The sequence below is a fragment of the Gorilla gorilla genome, chromosome 6 (assembly GCF_029281585.2).
Source record: "Gorilla gorilla gorilla isolate KB3781 chromosome 6, NHGRI_mGorGor1-v2.1_pri, whole genome shotgun sequence".
Taxonomy (NCBI): domain Eukaryota; kingdom Metazoa; phylum Chordata; class Mammalia; order Primates; family Hominidae; genus Gorilla; species Gorilla gorilla.
This window is the reverse complement of record NC_073230.2, coordinates 12,639,432-12,664,730: the sequence shown is the minus strand read 5'-3', so window position 1 is coordinate 12,664,730 and position 25,299 is coordinate 12,639,432. Positions and strand designations below refer to the sequence as shown.

Genomic DNA, 25,299 nt, shown 5'->3' with positions numbered 1-25,299 from the left:
CCGCTCAGCTGAGGGGACAACTCCCCTCCAGCTCTTCGACCAGTGTGACCATGACAACCATCTGGAAACAGGCGTCCCAGCCTTCCTCGGTTCAAAAACCCGAGCCTGCAAAGGCAGGGTAAATAGTTTTTGCCTTTTCCCTTCTATCCGTAACTTCCACTACTCCAAATATTCTAAAACCATCTCTCCTGCCATTAATGCCACTTAAATGCCCTCGACACTTTGGCTGCTGGGTGCCTTGGTTTGGAATGCAGAGTCTGAGGTACTTGAGGTTGTTTTAATTCTGTAAATATGAAAAGGGAAGCAAGGCAAATGCTGAAGCTTGCAACCACAATCTCTCATCGGTTTGCTGAGGGAATTTTCTAAGATGAAAATAGAAAGGCACATGTCGCCCTGTGAAGGACGTGGCCCAGCCACCTACTCTCTGTTGCTGTCTCCCGCTACGACCTCTCACACAGGTAGGAAGCCCCTGCGGCCAGCGGGGCCAGCGAAAGGACAGCTCAGACGGCCACCACACTTGAGTTCTGTGCTTTCCTGGGCATAGGAGGAGCTACAAACTTTCCTTAAAAAAAAAAAAAAAAACACACAGTTTTTCAACAGGAAGAGTGAAGTAGAAGAACAGATCATTTAATTATACAAACAAAATCGCTTTCCTTTGCTCCAGGGAGTCCAGGCAACCTTTCAAGTTCATTTGCTGCCTGAAAGAAAGGTTTTTAGTATCAGAAAGAACCTCGCTCTCCTCCAATATCCACATGGAAAACAAGATCAGAAACAAAAGTCCACAATGGAAGAAATCCCAGAGTGATCCAATTTGGAAAGAATTTAATTAACAAAACAAAACGGAGGGAAAATGGTCCAGGTGGGGCCCTAGGGAGATCGGACTTCTGTCCCAGCTGAAGTCTGCCCAGCACACCTGGTGGGCAGCCCCGGGCCTGCCACTGCAGAACTGGCCTTGACAAGCAGACCCACTGTGTGTGACGCCACGGTTTCCTTACGCACTCGGCATTATGTACAGATATGAAAAAACCCAACGGCAGGTGGCTGGAAAGTGGCTTCTAGCTCCCCTATGCTGGCTTGGCACGTTCATGCATGCAAAGCGAGGAGGTTTTGCGGGCTTCACCAAACAGTTAATTTTGGCAAAAAGAGAAAACAAACAAACAAAAAGCTAAAATTCATAAGCAGGATTTAAAAGCCACTGAAGTGAAAATGATGTATTTCCTCAGCGTTATGGAGTTAGACTACCGCTACAATCTTTTTTTTTTTTAATAAAGTCTCTGCCATCCTCTCCCCCGACTCAGGTCAAAGTTCATAGCAGCAATGCACAAAGTCCTCTGTGAAGCCAGTGTTCTCTGCTCCCCGGGTCAGAGGTCACAGGTCAAGTTCAGTCAGTCCGAAGAATCATGGGCGGGTGCTCGCTGTCCTCATCCAGGCGCAGGGCGCTGGCCTCGTCCTCCAGGCAGGCGCCACCCACAGCACCCAGGTCGTCCGTGTAGGCTGCAAAGAGACGACGAAGTCACCCTTCAAAGGCTGGGGACACACCACAGACCCCATGACACACACTGAGGACTGTGTTTTGGAAACACTGGTGTATATTTATAAACTGCAGCCTGTATTAAGACGTTCTGAATTCTGATTGCTTTCTAATGAACTCTTTGCAGCCTTAGGCAGCTCGAGATGAACTCATTTGTTCTCTGACATTCATAAATGTCAAAATGATGCCTGCACAGTAAACAGAGGCTCCCTAATGGACAGGCCACAAACTCTCTCAAGCTGGTTAAGAGCTCAAAAATAACGCCAGGAAAAAAAATGACACTAGGAGACTCTCAGGGTGGGCTCATGAACTGGAAGCGCCGGTTCACAGATGGGAGTGGCAGCGAGCAGGCACAGCCCTGCGTGGGTGCAAAGCCACAGGCTCTCCCACTGGAGTGAGAGTTGGCTTTTTTAAGAAGGTGACTCACATAGCCTAGGCTGTGGCTGGAGGGTCTCATGCATGGGTCTTAGTGCTGCCGCCGGAGGGGAGCCCACTGGCCTCATTCCCCTACAGCTTCTGCACTTCACAGGCCCAGCATGAAGGCAGTACTCGATGCAGATTTGCTGAAGGACAAAAAAGGTGGGAGGGAAAAGACTGAGGTGAAACACTTGGCAGTACTTTTCAGGGTGGTATCTTGGCTGAGAGGTGGCCAGTCTGAGCCCAAGTCACGTGACCCCCGAGTCACCTGAGCCAGGATGACATTTTCTTTAAAAACGGAGAAAATGAGCCTGGTATGGTGGCTCATGCCTATAATCCCAGCACTGTGGGAAGCTGAGGCGGGAGAATCACTTGAGCCCAGGAGGAGTTTGAGACCACCCTGGGCAACATAGGGAAACCCCATCTCTCCTTTAAAAAAAAAAAAAAAGGAAACGAAACTGAATTCAGCCTTGAGAGAGGCCTTGGGAACACCCATTTACCAACCTCGCCTATGTTCTCAGAACCAGTCCCCATCTTTCCCAGTGAGGAGCTGGTGGGGTGGCTCCGGAGCCAGCAGAAGGCAGGAGCACTCCGGGCTGTGGGGCTAATTACCTTCCAGGTTTGCGTCACGCCCCTTACCAAGTCTCGCTGGGGATGAAGGCACGTAAGTACCTTTTCCTGCAGCTGCGCCGTATGTCTGAGTGACTAAGGGGCAGTCGTGAGAGGCAGAGTCCAAGATCTCATTGGTCGTTTCCAGACTGCCATCCAGCCTGGAGGGAAGAAAGCGACACAGCTCAGCATCTCCACACAGGGCGGCCTCGCGGGCAGTACACACTGGCTGCCCTGCGGCAACAGAGCCAGCGAACCACTCACCACACAGGACGCCAGGCATTCATCACGCCGTGGCAACTTTAATCTCCTTGTGTATCTGCACACATTTTTACATGAAGAGTTTTACATGGAAAGTCTAAAGAGGGAGTTATACCTAACAAGACAATATTTCACTTTTACAATGGAAGAACTAACTAATAACGAGGATTCACTATTTACAAAAAAAGTCAGGCTAGCCCGGGTGCAGTGGCTCACGCCTGTAATCCCAGCACTTTGGGAGGCTGAGGCGGGAGGATCACGAGGTCAGGAGACGGAGACCATCCTGGCTAACACAGTGAAACCCCGTCTCTACTAAAAATACAAAAAATTAGCAGGGCATGGTGGCATGCACCTGTCGTCCCAGCTACTCGGGAGGCTGAGGCAGGAGAATTGCTTGAACCTGGGAGGCGGAGATTGCAGTGAGCCGAGATCGCGCCACTGCACTCCAGCCTGGGTGACAGAGTGAGACTCCATTTCACACACACACACAAAAAGCTAGGTGCAGCGGCTCACTCCTGTTACCCCAACACTTGGGGAGGCCAAGGCAGGAGGCTCACTTGAGCCTAGGAGTTCCAGACCAGCCTGGACAACCTAGCAAGACCCTGCACAAGAAAGTAATTAGCTGGATGTGCTGTGCGCCTGTAGTCCCAGCTACTAGGGAGGCTGAGGTGGAAGGATCCCTTGAACCTGGGAGGTCAAGGCTGCAGTGAGCTGTGACTGCACCACTGCTCTCCAGCCTAGGTGATGGTGAGACCCTATCTCTAAAAAAAAAAATTATATGTTGTTAGAACTTTTTGATCATTAAAAAACATGTAAGACAGAATGAAAATGCATTACTTCCCAATGAACAAATGTTAACTCCCTGTTTTCCAAGAACAAACCTGTACCTCACAGTGAGACAACAGGCTCTCAGCCATGTGCACTGAATGGTGGAGGCCACCACGCTGTGCCCTTCCTTTCCAAATGCGAAACTCCACCCTGGGGAGGAGGGCCTGGCCTCCCAGCACCTCTCCCCCACCTAAGAACAAATGCGGCTCCCGCCACCCCTGCGTCGCCTCTGTGCCCAGTCCCTGAGGGAGCCCTGACACCGCCAGCCGCAGCCCGGGGCTCCCTGTCTTGCGGCGGCATTGATTTCACCTGGGAAAGCGAAGCTCCCGACCTGCGCGGCATGGGCCGCTGTGCTGGAATCTGCCCCTCTATGTCACTGGTTTGCAAGGAAATAAACAAACATTCGCCAGGTGCCCCGAAAGCCCCCTGCCAGCGCGGAGCAGCTCCGTGAAGCGGCCGGAGCAGACTCACCGGTGCTGCTTCATCAGGGCGCACTCGCCGCCCTCCTGGGGGTCCAGGTTGTACATGTACAGGTACCCGTCGGCGGCACCCACCAACAACCGCGGGATCTTCTGAATTCTAGGGAGAATAAAGAGCAGCCAAATTCTAAACAACTGTCACAAAAACGGTCTTACTACATGGCAGCCTCACTTGTGGCAGGCGAGGGAAGAGATCCCAGCAAGATGAGCACAAGGGCAGCTGCAGGTGTCTGGCGCCCCACTGACCTCGGCTCACATGGCCAAGGCTGCACTCGTGTGCTGAGCCCTGAAGCCCACGGGAGACGAGAGCAGGATGAAACCAGTTTTGTGGCTTCTGGGATTATTATAGGTAGTCATCGTCAGGGAAGTTTTCCAGGATGCTAGTCAGATAACAAAACTGGAAAATGATGTTTAAAGACGCACGGAAGCCCAAAGCCCTGCCATCACTGGATGTAATGACGATCTTTCCCGCACGCAGCACAGAACCTCCACAGGCCCCGTGTGTGTTCTGAGGCCAGACCCTGGAGCCGGACGGATGCCTGAGACTCGGCAAGTGCGGTTTCTGTGGCCCCAAAGGGTTAACTACGGCACGCTCACGAGGTTTGACTTAATGTCTTTCATTAATACCGCAGACTGTCCACAAAAACAGAACAGGAGCCCATGTGAAAATGGACCCCCGCACAGAGCGGCAAGCCTAGCGCCTGCCAGGGGACCTTCCATCCCCGACAACTCTCGATGGAGTGTCGGCTCTAAGAAGCTGCTCCTGTTCAGGAGAAGCACGGAAGGGGTCACAAGCCGCCAGGACTGGGCCCCTCGGCCTGAGGCACACGGGGTGGGGGACGGAGGCGCCGGCTCTACTCACGTGGCTAGCGAGCAGATGTTTTTGTGGCCGCAGAATGGCAGGCGGACCGTGGCGAAGGCTCTGCCCTGGTTGAACATTTCTGTCACTTGGGAAGGCAGGTAGCTGGTGGAGGCCATGAGCACTTTCCCGAAGTACCCGGTCCAGGTGGTGGGCTCCTCTGGGGGTCTGGAAGGAAAGGCCACCAGACACATGAAGCTGCACCCTCCCTGGGGGGACGGCCACCCCCTACTCACACAGACGCACAGCTCTGGAGCTGACAGCAAAAGTCTCCATTCTTCACAGGAAAATTAAACAGGGTTGGTTGTAAGCAGACACTGAGGGCCCCAGGGGCGTCACGGAGCTTCCTCTGGGAGGTGTCGGGGGAGGGGTGCTCAGGCTTCAGGGAGGAGCTGCAGCCTTTGGCCACGGACAAGACGTGGCAGTTGACCACACATCCCCTTTGCAAGGGTGTGAGGACGTCTAGGGCCTAACTGATGACCCCTGCTAGGTCTCTGTTAACAGAAGTCTCCAAAAACCTTGAGTATAGACCCCAAAATGTTATTTTCCCGTATCCTGTTTGTGTTGCTATTCATCTTTTTTGGGGGGGAGGGCGGGGCATGCTCCATTTGTCTTTTTAAAAATTGTGATGAAATATACCTAACAAAATTTATTATTTTTGACCACCTAAAGTATGTTATTGTTAACACTGGTCTGAGTGAGATGTTCTTTAAAAAATTTTTAAAGATAGGCTGGGCGCGGTGGCTCACCGGCAGATCACTTGAGCCCAGGAATTCCAGACCAGCCTGGGCAACACAGCAAAATTCTGTCTCTACAAAATTTTAAAAATTAGCTAGGCATGGTGCACGCCTATAGTCCCAGGTACTCAGGAGGCTGAGGCAGGAGGATCGCTTGAGCCCAGCAGCTAGAGGCTACAATAAGTAATGACTGTACCACTGCACTGCAGCCTGGGCAACAGAGTAAGACCCTCTTAAAAGATAAGACCCCCCTCATCCTACACATTCATTGCGATAATAAATTCTTGTGGAAGCCGTCCATGTCTCTGCTTACCCGTGGGCAGGTAAGAGACCAGCCATTCACCCTAGTGGGCTGTCTGATCACAAACGCTTTTGTCGTGAGGGAACCTGAGGAGGGGCCATCTTCACTGACAAAAGGATGTCCACCTGGGCCCTCCATGCCCTACGTGAGGCCTCTGTCTACCCTGCGTGCTGCCCGTGGGAGAAGCTCATCTGCTGGGGCCCATCCTCCTCACTGCCAAGCCTGGATGCAGAGGTGCTCGCTCCATGGCCAGCTCCAGGGTCTTCACTGGCTAACGATGTCAGAGGGTGGGCGGGTCCGTGCTTACCTCTCACATCCAGGCAGCAAGTGGGGACAAAGGGTTTTGCATCATTTTTAAAGAAACGTATATTTGCAACTCACTTTTCTTTCACAGTCTCGAGTTTGAAGATGTGCACGGTCTCAGTGTTGCTGGAGGCGGAGAGGAACATGCCGTCCATGCTGAAGGCCAGGGAGCAGATGCTCACGCACCTGGGGAGACGCGCAGGTTGGGGCGGGCCACCGGAGCCAGCAGCTGCCCCGGGGGTTCAACTCAAGTGGTGGAGAAGAGTTCCTGTCACGGGCATACTTGGGCCTGCTGGTAAGTTTTATTCCCCTCCAGCCACCTTCTCAAACATTTTCCTTGAGAGAGGAAAATGTTCAAATGGAAATACTAAGAACAATTCGTTAACACAGCTGCAAGCTTCCATATGACAAAAGGAATAGGATTTCACTAAACCACTTTTAGCTGAAGTAGGATGGATTTATAGTCCTAAGGTGAGTAAAAGAAAACTCAGTAATTTAAGTTACAGCCATTCTTTCCACACCAGAGGGTAAATCGGCAACCTCAGTAAAGTTTAAGAACAGAGCAAAGGGATGGGCATGGTGGCTCAAGCTTGTAATCCCAGCACTTTGGGAGGCCAAGGTGGGCGGATCACGAGGTCAAGATATCGAGACCATCCTGGCCAACATGGTGAAACCCCCCGTCTCTACTAAAATTACAAAAATCAGCTGGCTGTGGTTGCGGGTGCCTGTAGTCCCAGCTACTCGGGAGGCTGAGGCAGGAGAATCGCTTGAACCTGGGAGGCAGAGGTTGCAGTGAGCTGAGATTGCACCACTGCGCTCCAGCCTGGGCGACAGAGTGAGACTCTGTCTCAATTATTTAAAAAAAAAAAAGACAAAAAAAAAAGACAGAGCAAAACTTTCAACAGGCAAAGTGGCTCCAGTGTGTCTTAAAAATCAATCGGCATCCCAAAGCCACTAAATTCATGTGAATTTCTTCATAACCCTAGAAATACAAGATACTTTTAGCCCTGTCCGTAATAGCAAGGGGTTTTCCTGGAGTCAGTGTTGACCATGTGTATGAATTAGGTAGGGGTATGAATTAGGAATGTTCTCGCCTTAATGCAGCATCCAACGATGGGGGTGGGGTCAGGGAGGTGCAAACGAAACCGCCTTTGCAAAATTATGACTGAGACGGTGAACGAGATCTAGCTTCACTGACTCCATCTTGCTTCTCATCTCCAAGCTGTCCTTGTTCATTCCCGGGCATAGGCTGAATTAACTTTGGGAGAAAGTTTGCTTATGATATTTTGCAGACCCTGCACTTGATGGATCCGGTGGCCCCACACAGATCAATGGACTGGCTCATCTGACCTTGTAGCCCCCAGCCAGGAACTCACTGAGTGCAAGAAGACAGCTCCGACTCCCTAAGATTTCATCTCTGACCAATCAGCCCTCCTGGCTCACTGGCTTCTCCCCACCCAAGTTATCCTTAAAAACTCTGCTCCCTGAATGCTGAGACTGATTTGAGTAGTAATAAAACTCCAGCCTCCCGCACGGCCAGCTCTGCCCGCACGGCCAGCTCTGCATGAATTACTTTCTCTACTGCAATTCCCATCTTGATGAATCGGCTCTGTCTAGGCAGCGGGCAAGGTGAACCCCCTGGGCGGTCACCCAAATATTCCATTTGCTACAGGCAAAGGAATGTGAGAAAAATACGTTGAAGGCACTAGAGATGCATGGAGAAAGGGATTTAACCCAAGGATCAAAAAAAGGCCTCCTCGAGGGCGACACTGGACTTGGACTCCCAGGGTTACAGAAGCCGGCCAGGTCACCAGATCTGCCAGCTCACGCAAGACCCTGGTGGATAAAAGAGATCGGCTCTTCTGAGGATCTGAAAGTGCAGTACTGCTAGAGCCAGGACAGGGACAGTGAAACAGAATCAGGCTGGGCGGAAGGGCTGGTGCCGGGAGGCCTGCTGAACCAAGGCAGGGGCCTGGGGCTAATCCTGCAGGACAGAGGTGTGGTGGGAGATGTCAGGTGGGTTGTGATTGGATTATATTTACATTTTTCAAACAGCCTGGGTGAGAGTCTGAAGAACGGCCTGACGGGAATCCAGGGCAACAGCAGAAACCAGGCAAAGCCTGGATCAGGTGGCGTGGCCGGAGGGGCACAGGGCGGGCCCACAGCTGGGAGCTCCCTGGAGGCACCATTCAGGCGGAAGGATGCAGGGCCGAGTCCCTCTGGCTTGGGTGCCAGGGTGCTGGCGGGGGTGGCAAGTGGCGCTATTTACCAAGATGGGGAGTGTGAGGGACGAGGGGCCAGGGGCAAACTGGCCTGGTGGCTTGAGGTGCCCAGTGCCCAGCAGGCAGGAGGAATACGGGCACCTCAAGAAGGAAGCCAGGCTACATGTCCAGCCCCGGGATCAGCACACACACAGGCCATGGGGGTGAGGAAGGAGGTTGGCTGAGGAGCGGCTCCAGGGCAGAAACAGGCACAGGAGGGGACTAAGCAGAAGCAGCACAGGAAAAATCCAGAAATATGTGGTGTGAGGAAGACGACCAAGGCACACGAGGAGGCAGGAGCTGGAGGAGCGCTGACGTTTGGGGATACTGAGGCGCACCTGCTGCACCTGTGGGGATCCCATGAGGAAGGGGGACCAGATGGCAGGAGAGTCCCCGAAAGACAGCCCCTCCTCTTTCAACAGCCACCTTCAGGGAGGGAGGTACTGATCAGAGACGTGGAGCCACAGACCTGAGGTGGGGTCCCGCCGACCACGGCCATGCGACTGAAAGTGCTCCCTAGGGCTCCGATCTGAGGCACGGGCTCCAGAGCCCGAGGCCTCCCCCGCTCTACTGTCCGACGAGGGAGGGACAGTCCTGCCTCCAAAGCAGGCGCCACAGGAGGCATGTAAGCACACATGAGGGAAGCTTTGCGGCCTGGAGGGAGGAAGACAAGAGAACTCCAGGCTGCGGCTTCTGGGTTAAAAGAAGGGGCCAATGCCATTTGCTGAGGGTGGAAGCGGAGCTGGAGAGCTGGAACAGGTTCTCAGAGCGTGGCCTTTAAAGGGGAGGGTGTGCTACCCATGAGGTCGCCGCCCCGTCCCTTACAGCAGGCTGGGAGCTGCCGGGCACTGGAGAGCCCACCTGGTTGCGTGAGCGCTTCACAACTCTCACACTAGCGGGTGGGAGCGCAAACAAAAACCCAATTTGCTTTTCTGAAAGTGCTCTTCAATTCCCATGACAAGACCGACGCCCAGATCTTACCCGGTGACCTAGCCGGGCTAGAAATGCTCGTGTGGAATTCTCCTGGGGGTTCTACTTGTTTGTTCATAGATAACATAAAACTGAAATCCAAATACAACCTCCAGAATCCATTCTGGACATTCATGTACTTTACCTCTTTACTCCTCTCCGAAACTCAAAGAGTTTTTGTCCTTCTGGAATGGAAAATACCCTAATCACGGTCCCCTGTGGAAGGAAAAGAGAAAAGAAGAATTTGAGCTGAGTTAAAACAGGAATTTCCCATCTTTCACAGCAGACTGCAAATGCGCCACACGGCTACCTCCAGGACAGCTCTGCCCTGGGCCACCAAGGAGTCTGGGGTCCCCCAGGGTCCCCCTTGAACATCACCTCCACACTTTTTGCCACGAGCATAGAAAAACACTCCCCTGTTCTATTGTTGACTTAATGTTCAATCTTTTCTTTAAACCTATTTTAAATGACTACTTACTCTCAACACTAACAGTCTTGAGGGCAAAAGTGGCGTATCATTCTATTGTTCTGAGTCATCTGAAGTTTAAACTATTAAAAATAAAAGCCTGGGCCGGGCGTGGTGGCTCATGCCTGTAATCCCAGAACTTTGGAAGGCCGAGGCGGGCAGATCATCAGAGGTCAGGAGTTTGAGACCAGCCTGACCAACATGGAGAAACTTTGTCTCTACTAAAAATACAAAATTAGCTGGGTGTGGTGGCGCATGCCTGTAATCCCAACTACTCGGGAGGCTGAGGCAGAAGAATCGCTTGAACCCAGGAGGTGGAGGTTGCAGTGAGCCGAGATTGCACCACTGCACTCCAGCTCTGGAGCAAGACTCCATCTTGGAAAAAATAAATAAATAAATAAATAAACAAATAAACAAATAAATAAATAAATAAATAAATAAATAAAAGCCTGGATTTGTGTGTGGTACACGGGCAAGACCTTGTGGTCTGACGAGGCTTCAGACCCCACCAAGGTCTTCCCTGCCACTTTAAATTCAGTTATGGATCCAGAGAGCCGATTAGCTGGAAATCTCAACTACCTTATAAGGAGTCAATCCCAACTCACCAAATGGTAAGATGCACACGAAGAAAATCTTACTAAGACAAAGAACTAGGAATACAAGGGAGCTCAGCATGTGCCTGCTTTAATGGGAAGTGTCTTGAAGATGCCAACTTCTCCCAAGTTAATATCAGATCTGCGGATGATGAGACAGACATGAACATCTGGGGGAATAAATAGAGAAGCGCCAAGAAAATAACGAGCAGGACTGAATGCTTGAATATTAAAAGAATACTATCAAGTGATATAATGGTATTAAATTAGCACAAAAAGAAATAGACTGATGGAAAGAAAGGCCTTAAAATGGGTAGCATTCCAAATTTGCAGGGCAGGAAGAATTATTCAACATTCACCCTCCTACTATACAAATTTTAGGAGGTTCAAACTGTTAAATATAAAAACTGTTAAGAATATCTAGGCTGATGGAAGGTCAAGGTGGGCAGATCTCCTGAGGTGAGGAGTTCGAGACCACCCTGGGCAACATGGTGAAACCCCATCTCTACTAAAATACGAAAGAATTAGCTGGGTGTGGGCCAGGTGCGGTGGCTCACGCCTGTAATCCCAAACTTTGGGAGAGGTGAGTGGTCACCTGAGGTGAGGAGTTCCAGACCAGCCTGGCCAACATGGTGAAACCCCATCTCTACTAAAAATACAAAATTAGCTAGGCATGGTGGCACATGCCTGTAATCCCAGCTACTCAGGAGGCTGAGGCAGGAGAATCGCTTGAACCCAGGAGGCGGAGGTTACAGTGAGCCGAGATTGTACCACTGCACTTGAGCCTGGGCGACACAGCAAGACTCCGTCTCAAAAAAAAAAAAAAAAAAAAAAAAATTAGGTGGGTGTGGTGGCACGCACCTGTAGTCCCAGCTACTTGGGAGGCTGAGGCACGAGAATCGCTTGAGCCCCAGAGGTGGAGGTTGCAGTGAGCTGAGATCGCGCTGTTGCACTCCAGCTTGGGCTACAGAGAGACTCTGTCTCAAAAAAAAAGAAAGAAAAAGAAAAGACTACCTAAGCTGAATGCAGTAACTCATGCCTGTAATCCCAGCACTTGGGGAGGCCAAGACAGGAGAAACACTAGAGCCCAGGAGTTCAAGACCAGCCTGGGCAACACAGCGAGACCCCATCTCTACAAAAAACAAAAAAATCAGCCAAGCCTGATGGTTCGTTCCTGTTGTCCCAGGAGTGGAAGCTGCAGTGAGCCATGATCATGCCACTGCACTATCTCTGTGTTTATAAATAGTAAAAAGTGGCTGGGCGTGGTGGCTCACTCCTGTAATCCCAGCACTTTGGGAGGCCCAGGCGGGTGGATCACGAGGTCAGGAGTTCACGACCAGCCTGGCCAACATGGTTAAACCCCATCTACTCAAAATACAAAAATTAGCTGGGTGTGGTGGCACGCGCTTGTGATCTCAGCTACTCAGGAGGTTGCGGCAGGAGAACTGCTTGAACCTGGGAGGTGGAGGTTGTGGTGAGCTGAGATCGTACCACACTGCACTCCAGCCTGGGGGACAGAACAAGACTCCGTTTCAAAAAAAAAAGTAAAAAGCAGCAGATGACCTAAAGTGTAGAACACCAAGGAACTGTTTACATAAATTATGGTAAACTCATACAATGGGATAGTATACAGCTATTAGAAATCAGGATACAGGCCAGGCACGGTGGCTCACTCCTGTAATTCTAGCACTTTGGGAGGCTGAGGTTTGTAGATCGCTTGAGCTCAGGAGTTTGAAACCAGCCTGGCCAACATGGTGAAACCCCATCTCTACAAAAAATACAACAATTAGCCGGGCGTGGTGGCAGGTGCCTGTCGTCCCAGCTACTTGGGAGGCCGAGGTAGGAAGATCACTTAAGCCTGGGAGGTGGAGGGTGCATAGAGCAGAGATTGTGCCACTGCACTCCAGCCTGGGTGACAGAGCAAGCAGGACCCTGTCTCAAAAAAAAAAAAAAACCTGGTACTTGAGAACACCTGGTTCTCTCTGGATGGAGGGACACAAATTGAGCTTGTAACATTGAGAATTAGAGAATGAACTATTTTCTGCATCCATATACAAAAATAACCACGGCAAAGGTTTTGTCCTCTGCAGCCTAAACTTTCAGGTAAGACATAATTTTGTGGCGCACGTCTACCGTGCAATACTAATTAATTAAGAGTTGTTTTGTTACCACATGACCGCAAGATTCTTGAAAGCAGGATTAAGTCACAGGCCTCAGGGGGGCCTCAGCACCTGACACAGAGCAGGGCTGGGAAGGCCTTGCTGCTCTCACTCCACAGATGAGAGAATTCCATGTAAAAGCAATCAAGGTTCCTCTTTATAGTCCAGAAAAAAAAATTCTATTTTTATGGGCCTTAATATTCCATCAAGTACTTTTGGGCCTTTATAAGAGCAACTAAAAAAACGTTACCAGTGAGACTTTGATTAGTCAAAGGGTAACAGAATTTCAGGGCCATTTCAAAGGGAAAAGAAAAGGACAAGGTGATATTGGGATAGTCTAGCATAATTAGAATCAAAGTCAGACTTGGAGTCTGACCCCTCTGTTGCTGCCCAGTTGGGCGGCCCCGGGCACACCGCTTAACCTCTCTGAGCCCTTGCTATGAAACAGAGAACTGTTTACCTTGCTGAGGGGAAACAAATGAGGTAATGAAGATAAAAGATCCAGGATAATTCATGACCCAGAAGTGACCCATAAGCGGTGACATCATTATTACAGAACTCGGGTGTGAGACTGAAGAACAAAGGCCCAGGCAGGAAAGCTAAGGAAGTGAGCCGACGTTTTATTGTATCTTCTCTGGTCGATAGTTTGAGGGGAGAGATGGCTTGAAAGGGGAGGCTATTTTAGGATTTCAATGAGAAGCAAAATCATATCCAAATCAAAGTAAAGGTCATCGGTGGCCAACGAAGAGCGGAGACAACGGAGGCGGGAGAGCAGACGCGACCTCAAGACAGAAGAATGGAAGACGCAACTTTCAAGAAAAGAGGAACCGAAACGAAAAGAGAGGCAGAGTCCAAGTGAGGAAGAGAACGAGGAGCCTTCAGTCTCCTGGGGGCCAGGGAGCCTCGCCACGCGGTCACAGGTACACGGGGACATTTAGAGGCCATCTCCTTTAAAGCCAGACATTCTTCCTACTGGAATCTCTTGAATTCATAGTTAGAAATACATATAAAACATTGATACGTGACTTAAATACACTACTACCTACAGCAGCAACATATTGGAAACAAAGTCCCAAAAGGGTGATGTTGACATGAATCACAACTAAATACTGCGCGGCCATTACAAGTGTTTTTGAACTTAGACAAATGTCATGCAGAGTGAAAAAGGATAAATTATACCCATAGTAGGATCCTAATTTTGTGGACTAAAGAGAATGAAATACACTGAAATGTGTTCAGACTAGCTGGATAGAATTCTGTCTTTGCTTTTTCACGTTTCATCACTGTCTGGGTTCTTTACTGTTATGTGTTAGTTTCATCATTTAGAAACACACTGGGTGAGCGGTGTGGTTACACACGGCACTTCTGTCTCCTCTGGACGTTTCTGTATTTTCTACTACAAATGTGGACCAGCTCTCCAGTCCCAGTGGCACACCGCAAGCTCCGCTCACTCTCGGGCAGTACACGCCCGTGGCCTGACAAGCGGGTGGCTGTCTTTGCTTCTCCCGGAGCTGGTAAGTATAGGACCTTGCCTCTAAGCTGGCTGTGTGAACAGAACTGAAAAAGTCTGTGGACGCCTTGGCACCAGTGCTCCCCCGGGGAAAAGCAGACTCACCTTCTCCGAAGCCGTGGCAAGTTTAGTTCCACTTGCGTCAAAGGCCAGTGCCGCTAAAGGACTGTCGTGAGCCGGAATCATGTTTGCAGCTCTCTGAAAAAGGGACACCAATAAAGCGTGGCCACCGCACAGTGACCGCCCACGCCCCAGGGCTGGCACTTGGTCCGCAAGTGCCAATTAGCTGTTCCTAAAACACCATTACGGTCCAAACAAATGCCAAACCCACTTGATTTACTGGGGCTGGGCATCCAAGGAAATGCTCCAACTTTAGAAAAAGCAAAGCGATTTACCCCTAAGGTTTTCTATGTTCCTTCAAACATTCCCGTGGCGAGGAGCTCAGCACTGGTCTGAACGCTGCAGCAGATCCAGAAGCAGAATGAGCCAGACCTGCTCTGCTACTGAGAAGAGAGTAGCGGGGCTGGGCGCGGGGCACCCGCCTGTAGTCCCAGCACTTTTGGGGGCCGAGGCGGGAGGATGGCTTGAGGCCAGGAGTTTGAGGCCAGCCTGGGCAACCCAGCAAGACTCCATCTCTACAAAAATAAAAAATTAGCTGGGTGTGGTGTTGCATGACTGTAACCCCTCGGGAGGCTGAGGCAGGAGGATCACTTGAGCCTGGGAGGTTGAGGCTGCAGTGAGCTAGGACTGCACCACTGCACTCCAGCATGGGCGACAGAGCAAGACCCTGTCTCAAAAACAAAAAAACAAACAAAAAAAAAGGTGCAGCGGTTGTATTGCTGAGCCAAGTCAGGATGCCAGGGACACCACGGTGCTCCTCTTCAGGAAAAAGCCACACTTTAGAGAGCTATTCGAGCAGGAAAGGCATCTCACCAAATTAATGGTATCGAAGACCTGCACCTCTCCGATGGTCGCGCTCCCTGGGTACGCCAAGTAGCAGTTGTCGTTGTTGATTGACAGCGCACACAGGCCTGCAAACGACACACGGAGGATGAGATGCAAACTTCCACCTGAGAGCTCCTTCTTGGATGTCAGACATAATTCAGCGTTCATTCAACAGAGCATTAGGAACAAATAATAGCTTGGATACAATCTTGTTTGCTGTGTTAAGAAAGTTCTGCAACCCCAAATCCCCACCTTAGGTGATACCAGTATTGTAAAGGATTAAAGGCCTTTGGTTTGAACTGATCAGTAACCTCAAACTTGAAAGTTGATCAAACCAATGAGTTTATGTGGTCACATGACCAGCATCAGTAGGAAGGCAGCTTGGTTTGGGATCAATACTTTTAAAATCTGTCTCACCTGCGGAACCTATAAAAAGAAAAAATCTCTCTCACCTATAGCTATCTTTCAAGGGCAAAATCAGAAAAATGGGATTCTCTCCTCACAAGTTAGCTCACCTGCAGGGTTTGGAGGCGTCTCCCTGATCGTATGTAGCACCTTCATGTCCCGAATGTTGTGGATGTACAGGGACTCCTCCAGGCATACTATCAGCCTCTAGGCGAGAGACAAAACGAAACCAAATGTGAAGCAACGGCCAGTGCAGTACCTGCCCCAATCTCCAGTTGACTGACTCCTGGACTATGACGCTCTCGTTCCTTCTACTGTTATTGTATTTTATTTTTTTGGAGTCAGTGTCTCGCTGTGTCACCCGGGCTGGAGTGCAATGGTGTGATCTCGGCTCACTGCAACCTCTCCCTTCCGGGTTCAAGTGATTTTCCTGCCTCAGCCTCCCAAGTAGCTGGAATTACAGGTGCCTGCCACCACGCCTGGCTAATTTCTGTATTTTTAGTAGAGATGGGGTTTCACCATGTTGGCCAGGCTGGTCTTGGACTCCTGACCTCAGGTGATCCACCCCTGCCTTGGCTTCACAATCTTAGTTCCTTCTAGAACACCATGCAGACCAATGTTAGAAGCGCCAAGGATACAGCTGCTTTCCATCAACAATCAAGAAGGAGCCAGGCCGGGTGCACCTCTCCCTCATACTCACCCCAGCTCTACTGGGAATTCTAACCAGGCCATTTAGTTTAGCGTTACGCAAATGCTAGAGTCACAGTCTCTACTGTGACTTCACCTAGTCACTATATCTCAGAGTGCAGCTACTGGCTGTCATCATGTCCACTCTACAGCCAGCAGCCTAATCAGCTTTCCCTGCAGGGAACGCGGGCAGAATCAGATTGCCAGGGGTCTCCCAGGTGGTGCTGTTACCCTGGGTGTGAGCACAAGCTGGGAGACACACACACGTGCGTGAAACACGCACACGTGCCACCCACCACGTCCTTCCTCTGTGCCGGACAGTCTTATTCGTTTAGGAGGAGATAAAGTAATAAATCCTTCATCTTGAATTCAAAGTTAAACTAACAATTTACAAAAGGAAAAAAAAAGTCTGTAAGTTTTTTTTTTTTGAAACGAAGTCTCGCTCTTGTTGCCCAAGCTGGAGTGCAATGACATGACCTCGGCTCACTGCAACTTCCGACTCCCGGGTTCAAGCAATTTTCCTGCCTCAGCCTCCCGAGTAGCCGGGATTACAGGTGCCTGCCACCATGCCCGGCTAATTTTTGTATGTTTAGTATAGACGGGGTTTCATCATGTTGGCCAGGCTGATCTCAAATTCCTGACCTCAGGCAATCTGCCCGCCTCGGCCTCCTAAAGTGTGGGGATTACAGGCGTGAGCCACTGTGCTCGGACAAATTTTTTTTTTTTAAGTAACATTTATAAAAGCAAAACCAGGTAATAAGTGAAAAAGACTGCCATCCACCCTCTGGGTGGTGCCGGGGACGCCTGTATGGGAGCAGTGTGGCAGAGGCCCGGGCATTTGTCGTGAATGGAATGGGCTGAGCAAAGCTGGTGGGTGAGGAAACAGAGCTGGTCTCTGTAGGCAAGGATCTGTGCCCAGCAACGTGGGGCCAGGCAGCAAGGGAATGACGGAGGGGCATGCCGGTGGGGTGGGCTTGTCCCAGAGTGCTGGAGGGAGCAACAGACAAGCCCATACCCAGCTGGGGCAGCGCTCACCTGCCTGTTGAGCTTCACAGCCAGAATCGTGTTGGAGTAGCTGTAGTTGCAGATCTCAGTTCCCTTCTTAAAGTGGCAAACCTTTAGCTTCCTTGGTGCTTTAAGGCTCACGATGGCCACTAGGCTGCTGGAGAACAATCTCTCTACAATGCACACATCTTCCGTATCGGCTGAAATCACAAAGGGAAGTACATGCGTGAACATCTCCACATGGCTATGGCCACAGGCAGAATCTGTGCTCAAAAACAAACACCTGCCTGGGCGACACGCAGGGCACAGCGCTGAGGGTGCCTGTGGAACATGTGGTCATGGGGTGGGGACAGCCTGGGGGTCTGAGGGTCTTGAGTCGCTGGAGCCTCAGGAGCGTTTCCACTCTAAGGATGGCCCCTCACGAGCATTCACACGAAAGACAAAGGTTCCTTTCAGTCAGTTCTGTTGCTGGATTTGAATGGTGAGTTTAGGAACCAAACTCCTAGGTAAAGTGAAAGAGTAAGGTCTAGGGGCTCCCTTAATTAAGACACAAACTACTATGAAACTGCAATTGCTTCCCCTGGGTTCCACAGACTCATGTGCTGAGCGCTAGCCTATGTGCTCGCACACTGAGGCTGGCCAAAGAATCACACATGTCCAAAGTGGCATGACACATATTTATTAAAAAGATGTTGCTATTACACTCATGTGTCACAAAACGCTGACTTACGTTCTAAGAAATGCCCTGAAGGGGCCGGGCGCGGTGGCTCACGACTGCAATCCCAGCACTTTGGGAGGCCGAGGTGGGTGGATCACAAGGTCGGGAGATTAAGACCATCCTGGCTAACATGGTGAAACCCCACCTCTACTAAAAATACAAAAAATTAGCCAGGCTTGGTGGCGGGCACCTGTAGTTCCAGCTACTCGGGAGCCTGAGGCAGGAGAACAGTGTGAATCCAGGGGGCGGAGCTTGAAGTGAGCCAAAATAACGCCACTGCACTCCAGCCTGGGCCACAGAGCGAGATTCCATCTCAAAAACAACAACAACAACAACAAAACAAAGAAAAGCCCCGTAGGCAATTCTGTCGTGCAAACACAGATCTAGATGGTAGGCCTACTATGCCACTAGGCTGTATGCTGTGGCCTGTGGCTCCTGGCTACAGACCCGCGCCGCATGTGACTAACTGGATACTGTGGCCAGCTGCAGCACAGTGACAAGTACTTGTGTGTGTGAATGAAACATGGGAAAGCTGCAGCAAAAACACGGCCGCTCCTCTCACAGGACCATCGCACCCGCGGCCCCTCGCTGACCTACGCACCATCGTGCAGCGCGACACCACGTCCAATGGAACGGGCCATAAACACAAGCGCATCATCCTGAGCTCTTCACAGCATCCATTCAGTGTCTTTTCAGTTGCTTTTACCAGAAAGCTGTCATAAACCTTCTTTCTGACAACAGCAAGTGACCTTCATTCAAAAGGAACAGATGCAAGCGTCTGCCACAAATGGGGAGATGGTGGCAGGGTGGGGGGGCCGGGGAGGACAGGCTCTGTCTGCAGCTTCTCTGCTCAGCAGCATCTCAGACTAGGGGCCACCGTCTTCCAGGATCTGTCAACGAAAGGCACGATCAGGAGGGATCATGCCAGTACGTGGACACAGGAATCTTTGTCAGCGGATACACCTCTAGCACCTGGCACGCAGCACCACTCACACACGAGGCCAACCCAACTCAGAAGAGATGGTGCATAACCCAGAATGTCAATTATTTGCAGTAAAAATAATTTCCCTAAAGATCAGACCCTGGTTCTCTAACCAGTCCTCTCTTTCCCTCCGGAGATTGACATGGATACCAAGTCACGGCAGCCCTCTTGCTAGGCGGTGGGCGAGAAAGAGGGCTGGGGCCAGATGCGGTGCTTCGCACCTGTAATCCCCGCACTTTGGGAGGCCAAGGTGGGAGGATTGCTTGAGGGCAGGAATTCGAGACCAGCCTGGGTAACATAGTGAGGTCCTATCTCTACAAAAAATACAAAAATTAGCTGGGCGTGGTGGTGCATGCCGGTGTAGCTGGGGTAGGAAGAGTGCCTGATCCCAGGAGGTTGGGGCTGCAATGAGCCGTGATCACGTTCCTGCATGCCAGCCTGGGCAAAAGAGTGAGACCCTGTCTGTAATACCAGTCCTGCCCCAAAAAAGAGGGTAGGACTGAACGATGATCATGGCTGGTGTCCTGAGGCTGCCACCCTCACTTCTCAAATCCGGCAGCCAGATGTGCAAATCCAGGGGCACAAGGCCCTTCCCCGGCCACTGTCCAGCCTCTCACTCTCCAGGCACCCCATTCTCAGGTAGTACTTGGTAGTATTAGGGGCTGCACGCACTGGCCCAGATGCATCCTGTACCTGTTGCCTCTAGCAGTCACCGTGCTTACCACTGAGAATCTAGGCAATGGCTGAGCGACAGAGTTCCCTGCTGGACTGATGGTCTGAGGACAGGTGCCGTGTTTGGCCCATTCACGGCTGCACCACCCCCAGGTCTAATGTCGCCTGTCACAGAGGAGGAGCTCCTTCCACACTGGCTGAATGGATGGAATGGACCTTATGACCAGATTTTGGATATTCCCCAAACTCCCCAAATGGTGTTGTTTTAAAAACATCAAAACAACAACAACAACAACAAAAAACAAAACTCAATCTCTGTGCCATTCAGTTTCAGTGGGTGGTGAAATGCCATTAACCCCAGTGCTACATCCAAGAGGCAGAAGTGCTCCTGGTGAAGCTCAGCGGCACGCGTCCTAACACATGTACTGGGCGTGTGTGCGGCACTACAACCTTGGTGAGTACTGGGTGCCACGGCGACCCTGCAGGAAGGTGAGTTTAACAGTCACATTCCAGTCTCAGCTCTGCTCTAATTAGCTGTAAGACCTGATATCTACTTCCTGAATGGTGAAAGAAGAGTTGGACTCTCAGCTTCATTAACTCCAGGGTTGGGACACATAGGAAAACCTGGTATACACAAAACTGGTTTTTTATTAAGTACCATTTTATTTAAATCCACTGGCCTCCTAAATCCAATCAGTGGTGAAAAGAACTTACTTCCAAATAGGGCTGCTCCTCAACATGCACAGGCTCAGTATCTGTGAACTCACCTGCTAGGTAAGGTTTATTTGTGACCCTGCATAAACACTCACGGTGTTTTACAGCCGTCTGTAGACACATGCAAAGTGGGATTTTATTTTTTTGCGACAGAGTTTTGCTTTTGTTGCCCAGGCTGGAGTGCAATGGCGTGATCTCGACTCACTGCAACCACTGCCTTCCGGGTTCAAGCAATTCTCCTGCCTCAGCCTCCTGAGTAGCTGGGACTACAGTTGCATGCCGCCACGCCTGCCTAATTTTTGTATTTTTAGTAGAGACAGGGTTTCACCATGTTGGCCAGGCTGGTCTTGAACTCCTGACCTCAGGTGATCCACCCACCTCAGCCTCCCAAAGTGCTCGGATTACAGGCGTGCGCCACCGCTCCCAGCCTCGGGAAAAGATTTGAGTCACATGATGCACATGTTCCTGGCTGAGGTCACACAGGGCAACGTCCTATTTTCTCGTGTTGATTCTGAAAACAACTGTCCTTTTCATGGTCTACATAGTGCTACTGAGTGTCTGCTTTTTGCACTTTTGTGCTTGTTGTTGATTTCACTGTTGGCCCTGGCACAGTGCTGAGTGTCGTCGAGTGGCCCTAAGCACAAGCAGCCTGGGATGTACCCCGCGGAGAAAGCACATGTGTGGGCTGAGTTCTATGCGAGCCGCGAGTTCAATGTTAGTGAACCAACAATCCCCATTACGTCAGCATGTCTTGAGGCAGGGAAGCACACACAAAACGAGGCTGTCTTTTGATCAGCTGAGGAAAATGTTGCGACCAGAGGCCACCTACCAATCCTTCCCCTGGGAGCAACACTTCATGATTCGCTAATCCAGCGTCCCAGAGACTTACAGACTAGAACTGTGAACAACAAGAATCAACTGTATTTTTATTTTTTTTCAAATAATAGGTTCTTACTGCTTTGCTTGGTAAAACTCGACTTATTTACTTCACCCATTCAACACAAACAGCAGATCCTACACCAGGAGAGACCATCCCAAGTATACAGTGGTAAACAGGGCAGTAACTGCCATCACGGAGAGGAGGCCAAAGAGATGTGGGCCCAGGGCCCTGTGTGGCACCGAAACTGCCAAAGGTCAGCAAAGGAGATTGAGTAAGAGAAAAGCCAAGACCGTGTATGAGATGGAAGTCAACAGAAGAGGGCATCTGAAGAACAGCAAGCAGGCAACTGTGCCCAGCACTGCAGAGGAGGGAAGAGGAAATGAGACGCGTCCCCCGAGTCTGGGAGCGAGGAGCTTATATGGCGACCTCGACATATTTTGATGGAGATGTGTAGGAAGAATGGCTGAAACATGAAAGAGAATGAGAAGTGGAAAAAAACTTAGGCAACTACCTATAGGAGTTATGCTACAGGCTGGGCGCAGGGGCTCACGCCTGGAGTCCCATCACTTTGGGAGGCTGAGGCAGGCAGATCACCTAGGTCAGGAGTTCGAGGCCAGCCTGGCCAACATGATGAAACCCCATCTCTACTAAAAATACAAAAAATGAGCCAGGCATCGTGGTGGGTGCCTGTAATCCCAGCTACTTGGGAGGCTGAGGCAGGAGCGTCAGTTGAACCTGAGAGACGGAGGTTGCAGCCAGCTGAGATGGCACCACCAGACTCCAGCCTGGGCAGCACAGCAAGACTCCACCAAAAAAACCAAAAAAACAAAACAAAAAAAGAAGTTATGTTCTGGAGAAGTAGAAATATGGGAGGGGCTGGGGGATATGCACGGGCAAGGGAAGTTTCTGTCTTCAAATACAGGAGCTACTAGATATACTGAGATGGATTTATGGTTGAGACTGTTTGCCTGGAGGAACAAACCACTTAGGGGGCTGGTCACCTGAAGAAGGAAAGAGAAGGGAGCCCCAGACCGACAGCACAAACCTCTCTTGAAGCAGCAGCAGGTGTTAACTGTGATGGGATGGAGGTGGGAGATTTCAAAGTGAGGACAGTATGAGACGATCATCTCAAAGAGCAAGTCGCCATTAGAGGTGGTGATAAATTCCAATTCAACTGGACAGAGAAAGACTGTGCCAACCCAACAGATGCAGAAAAAGCATGAGAAAATGCAATGCTCATTCATGGTAGAAACTTAAGAAACCTGGAATTAGGAAGAACCTTCTCTCACTGATGAAGAACAGTTAAGAAAATCTACAGCTGACACTGTACTTAATGGTGAAGATATCTGAACTCTTCCCGTTCAGACTAGAAACAAGGCAAGGATACTCACTCTCCTTACTTTGTGCTCGAGGTCTTACACATTGCAGTGAGGCAAGAAAAAGAAATAAAAGGCACAAACATTAGCAAGCAAGACATCAAACAGCCTTCACTGCCATCTTAAGGAATCTATGGAGCAACTATTTAATATATGAATTTAGCAAAGCCATAGGATACGAGATTAAAATATAAAAAATTAACTATATGTTTAGGCCAGCAGCAAACTGGAAAAGTGAAATAATTTTCTTTTATGATAATGTCAAAATCCAAAGTATTAGGAATAAATTTTACAAAAGATGTAAGACTTCCATATCAAAAAAAAAAAAATCACAGAATATTACCAAAACAAATTTAAAAAGAGCTAAATAAATGAAGAGATATACCATATTCTGGGTACTCAACATTATTAACGTATCAACTCTCAAACTGATCTCTAGGTCCAATCCCATCCTAATCATAATCCCAACAGGCTCTTTTGCAGACGAAGTGGATTTTAAATTTTATATGGAAAGGAAAAGAAACTAGAAAATGCAAAGCTACCCTGAAAAAGAACAAAGTTGAAGACTGACAAATAGATCATTAGAAGAGACTAAAGAGTCCAGAAACAGACTCACAGGTCACAGGACTGTAAAGCACCAAAGCAATCCCAGGAGGGAAGAAAAATCTTCTCAACAAATGATGATGGAATAGGAATCCATTAGGAAAAAAACAACCTTGATTCATACCTCACAACATACATAAAAATTAATGAGATAGATTATTGACTTAAATATAAAAACTTTAGCTTTTATGTATAGTGTTAACTATATAAAGCTTTCACAGAACACATAGGAAAACACCTTCCTGACTGTAGGGTAGGCAAAAGTTTCCTGGACAGGGCCTAGAAAGCAAAAACCATAAATGGAAGAAAAAAAAAAACAACAACATAAATATGACTGCATCAAAATTTAAACCATTTGCTCGAAGAAAGAAAACAGGCAAGCCACAGACTAGGAGAAACAGTCACAAAACATATCTGACAAAGGACTGGTATCCAGAATATCTAAAGAGCTCTAACAACTCTATAATAAAAAGATAAACAACCAAACCTAAAAAGCAACAAAAGACTGGAACAGACATGTCACAGAAGAAGATATATAAACGGCCAACAAGCACATGAAAATGTTCAACACCATTAGTTACCTGAGAAATTCAAATTAAAACCACGAAGATATCATTATACACACATCAGAAGGGCTGAAAAGAAAAAAACTAGTAATATCAAAAGTTGGTGAGGAGGCTGGGCATGGTGGCTCACGCCTGTAATCCCAGCACTTTGTGAGGTCGAGATGGCCGGATTGCCAGAGGTCAGGAGTTTCAGGCCAGCCTGGCCAACGTGGTGAAACCCCGTCTCTACCAAAAATACAAAAATTAACCAGGTGTGGTGGTGCACACCTGTAATCCCAGCTACTTGGGAGGCTGAGGGAGGAGAATTGCTTGAACCCCAGAGGTGGAGGTTGCAGTGAGCTGAGATTGTGCCACTGCACTCCAGCCTGGGCGACAGAGACTCTCTCAAAAAAAAAAAAAAAAAGTTAGTGAGGACACAGAGCTATCAGAACTCTCATACAGCACTGACAGAACCACAAATGGTATAGTCACTTAGGAGAAGGTTATGGGGGTTTCTTACAAAACTAAACATATATCTAGCCAACAATTCCACTACAATATTTATCTAAGTGAAAATATGTGTCCATTAAAAGACTTGTACGAGAATGTTCATGGTAGCTTTGTTCATAATAGCTGAACTACAAAAAGCCCAGATAACTGTCATGAAAAGAATACATCAACAACTGTCATATATTCACATACTGGGCAAATGAGACATAAGATGTGGATAAATCTAAAAAAAATGTAGAGCAAAAGAAACGTCATCAAAAGAGTAGATGCTCCATTCATATCAAGTTCTAGAAAAGACAAAACTAATCTATAGTAGAAAAAAACCAGAACACTGGTTGCCTCTTGGGGAATGTGGGCAGAAGGGACCTGAGACTGGAAGGAAGTATGAGAGAACTTTCTGGAGTGATGGTAAACCTTGATAGGGTTTCAGTTCACAGAGATGCAGGCATTTGTTAAAACTCACATAGTGTTCACTCAAGATAGATGCATTTCACTGTAAGTAAATTTTACCTTACAAGAAAAAAACAAACACTGAACTCTACTCAGTATTAAGGAGAAATGTACTGACGCCTGCCATCTACCTGGAAATGCACACACACACAAAATAAAGCCAGGTGTGGTGGTTTGTCTGTAATCTCAGCACTCTGGGAGGCTGATGTGGATCACTTGAGCCCAGGAGTTTGAGACTAGCCTGGACAACATAACAAGATCGTGTCCCTACAAAAAAATCGAAAAATTAGCTGAGCATGGCAGTGCACTCCTGTAGTCTCAGCAACTCTGGAGGCAGAGGCAGGAGGATCGCTTGAGCCCCAGAGGTCAAAGCTGTAGCAAGCTATGATTGCACCACTGCACTCCAGCCTGACAGCCCGGGTGACAGAGCTAGATGCTGTCTCAAAAAAAGAAATAAACATAAAAAAGATAGATGGTGTGTGTGTGTGTGTGTGTTAGGACAAGTATAGTAAAATGTCAAGGGA

General features: G+C 49.2%; 1 protein-coding gene across 5 annotated transcripts in view; it reads right to left on the bottom strand.

Annotated features, from left to right (window-relative positions):
• Positions 1-606: 606 nt before the first annotated feature.
• The window catches only part of WIPI2 (WD repeat domain, phosphoinositide interacting 2), a 41,323-nt gene continuing 16,630 nt past the window's right edge, over positions 607-25,299 (bottom strand). For 3 of the 5 annotated variants that reach the window (XM_019031403.4, XM_019031400.4, XM_055346451.2), the window contains 10 exons: positions 17,356-17,525; positions 15,744-15,840; positions 15,217-15,314; positions 14,389-14,481; positions 9,701-9,771; positions 6,404-6,511; positions 4,988-5,152; positions 4,118-4,225; positions 2,588-2,718; positions 607-1,494 (listed from right to left, as the gene is read on the bottom strand). In XM_019031403.4, coding sequence (XP_018886948.1) covers positions 1,382-1,494; positions 2,588-2,718; positions 4,118-4,225; positions 4,988-5,152; positions 6,404-6,511; positions 9,701-9,771; positions 14,389-14,481; positions 15,217-15,314; positions 15,744-15,840; positions 17,356-17,525 — 1,154 coding nt within the window. In that variant the 3' untranslated portion in view covers positions 607-1,381. The remainder of the gene's footprint in view (positions 1,495-2,587; positions 2,719-4,117; positions 4,226-4,987; positions 5,153-6,403; positions 6,512-9,700; positions 9,772-14,388; positions 14,482-15,216; positions 15,315-15,743; positions 15,841-17,355; positions 17,526-25,299) is intronic. The other 2 variants (XM_019031404.4, XM_019031402.4) reach the window with 1 other exon arrangement.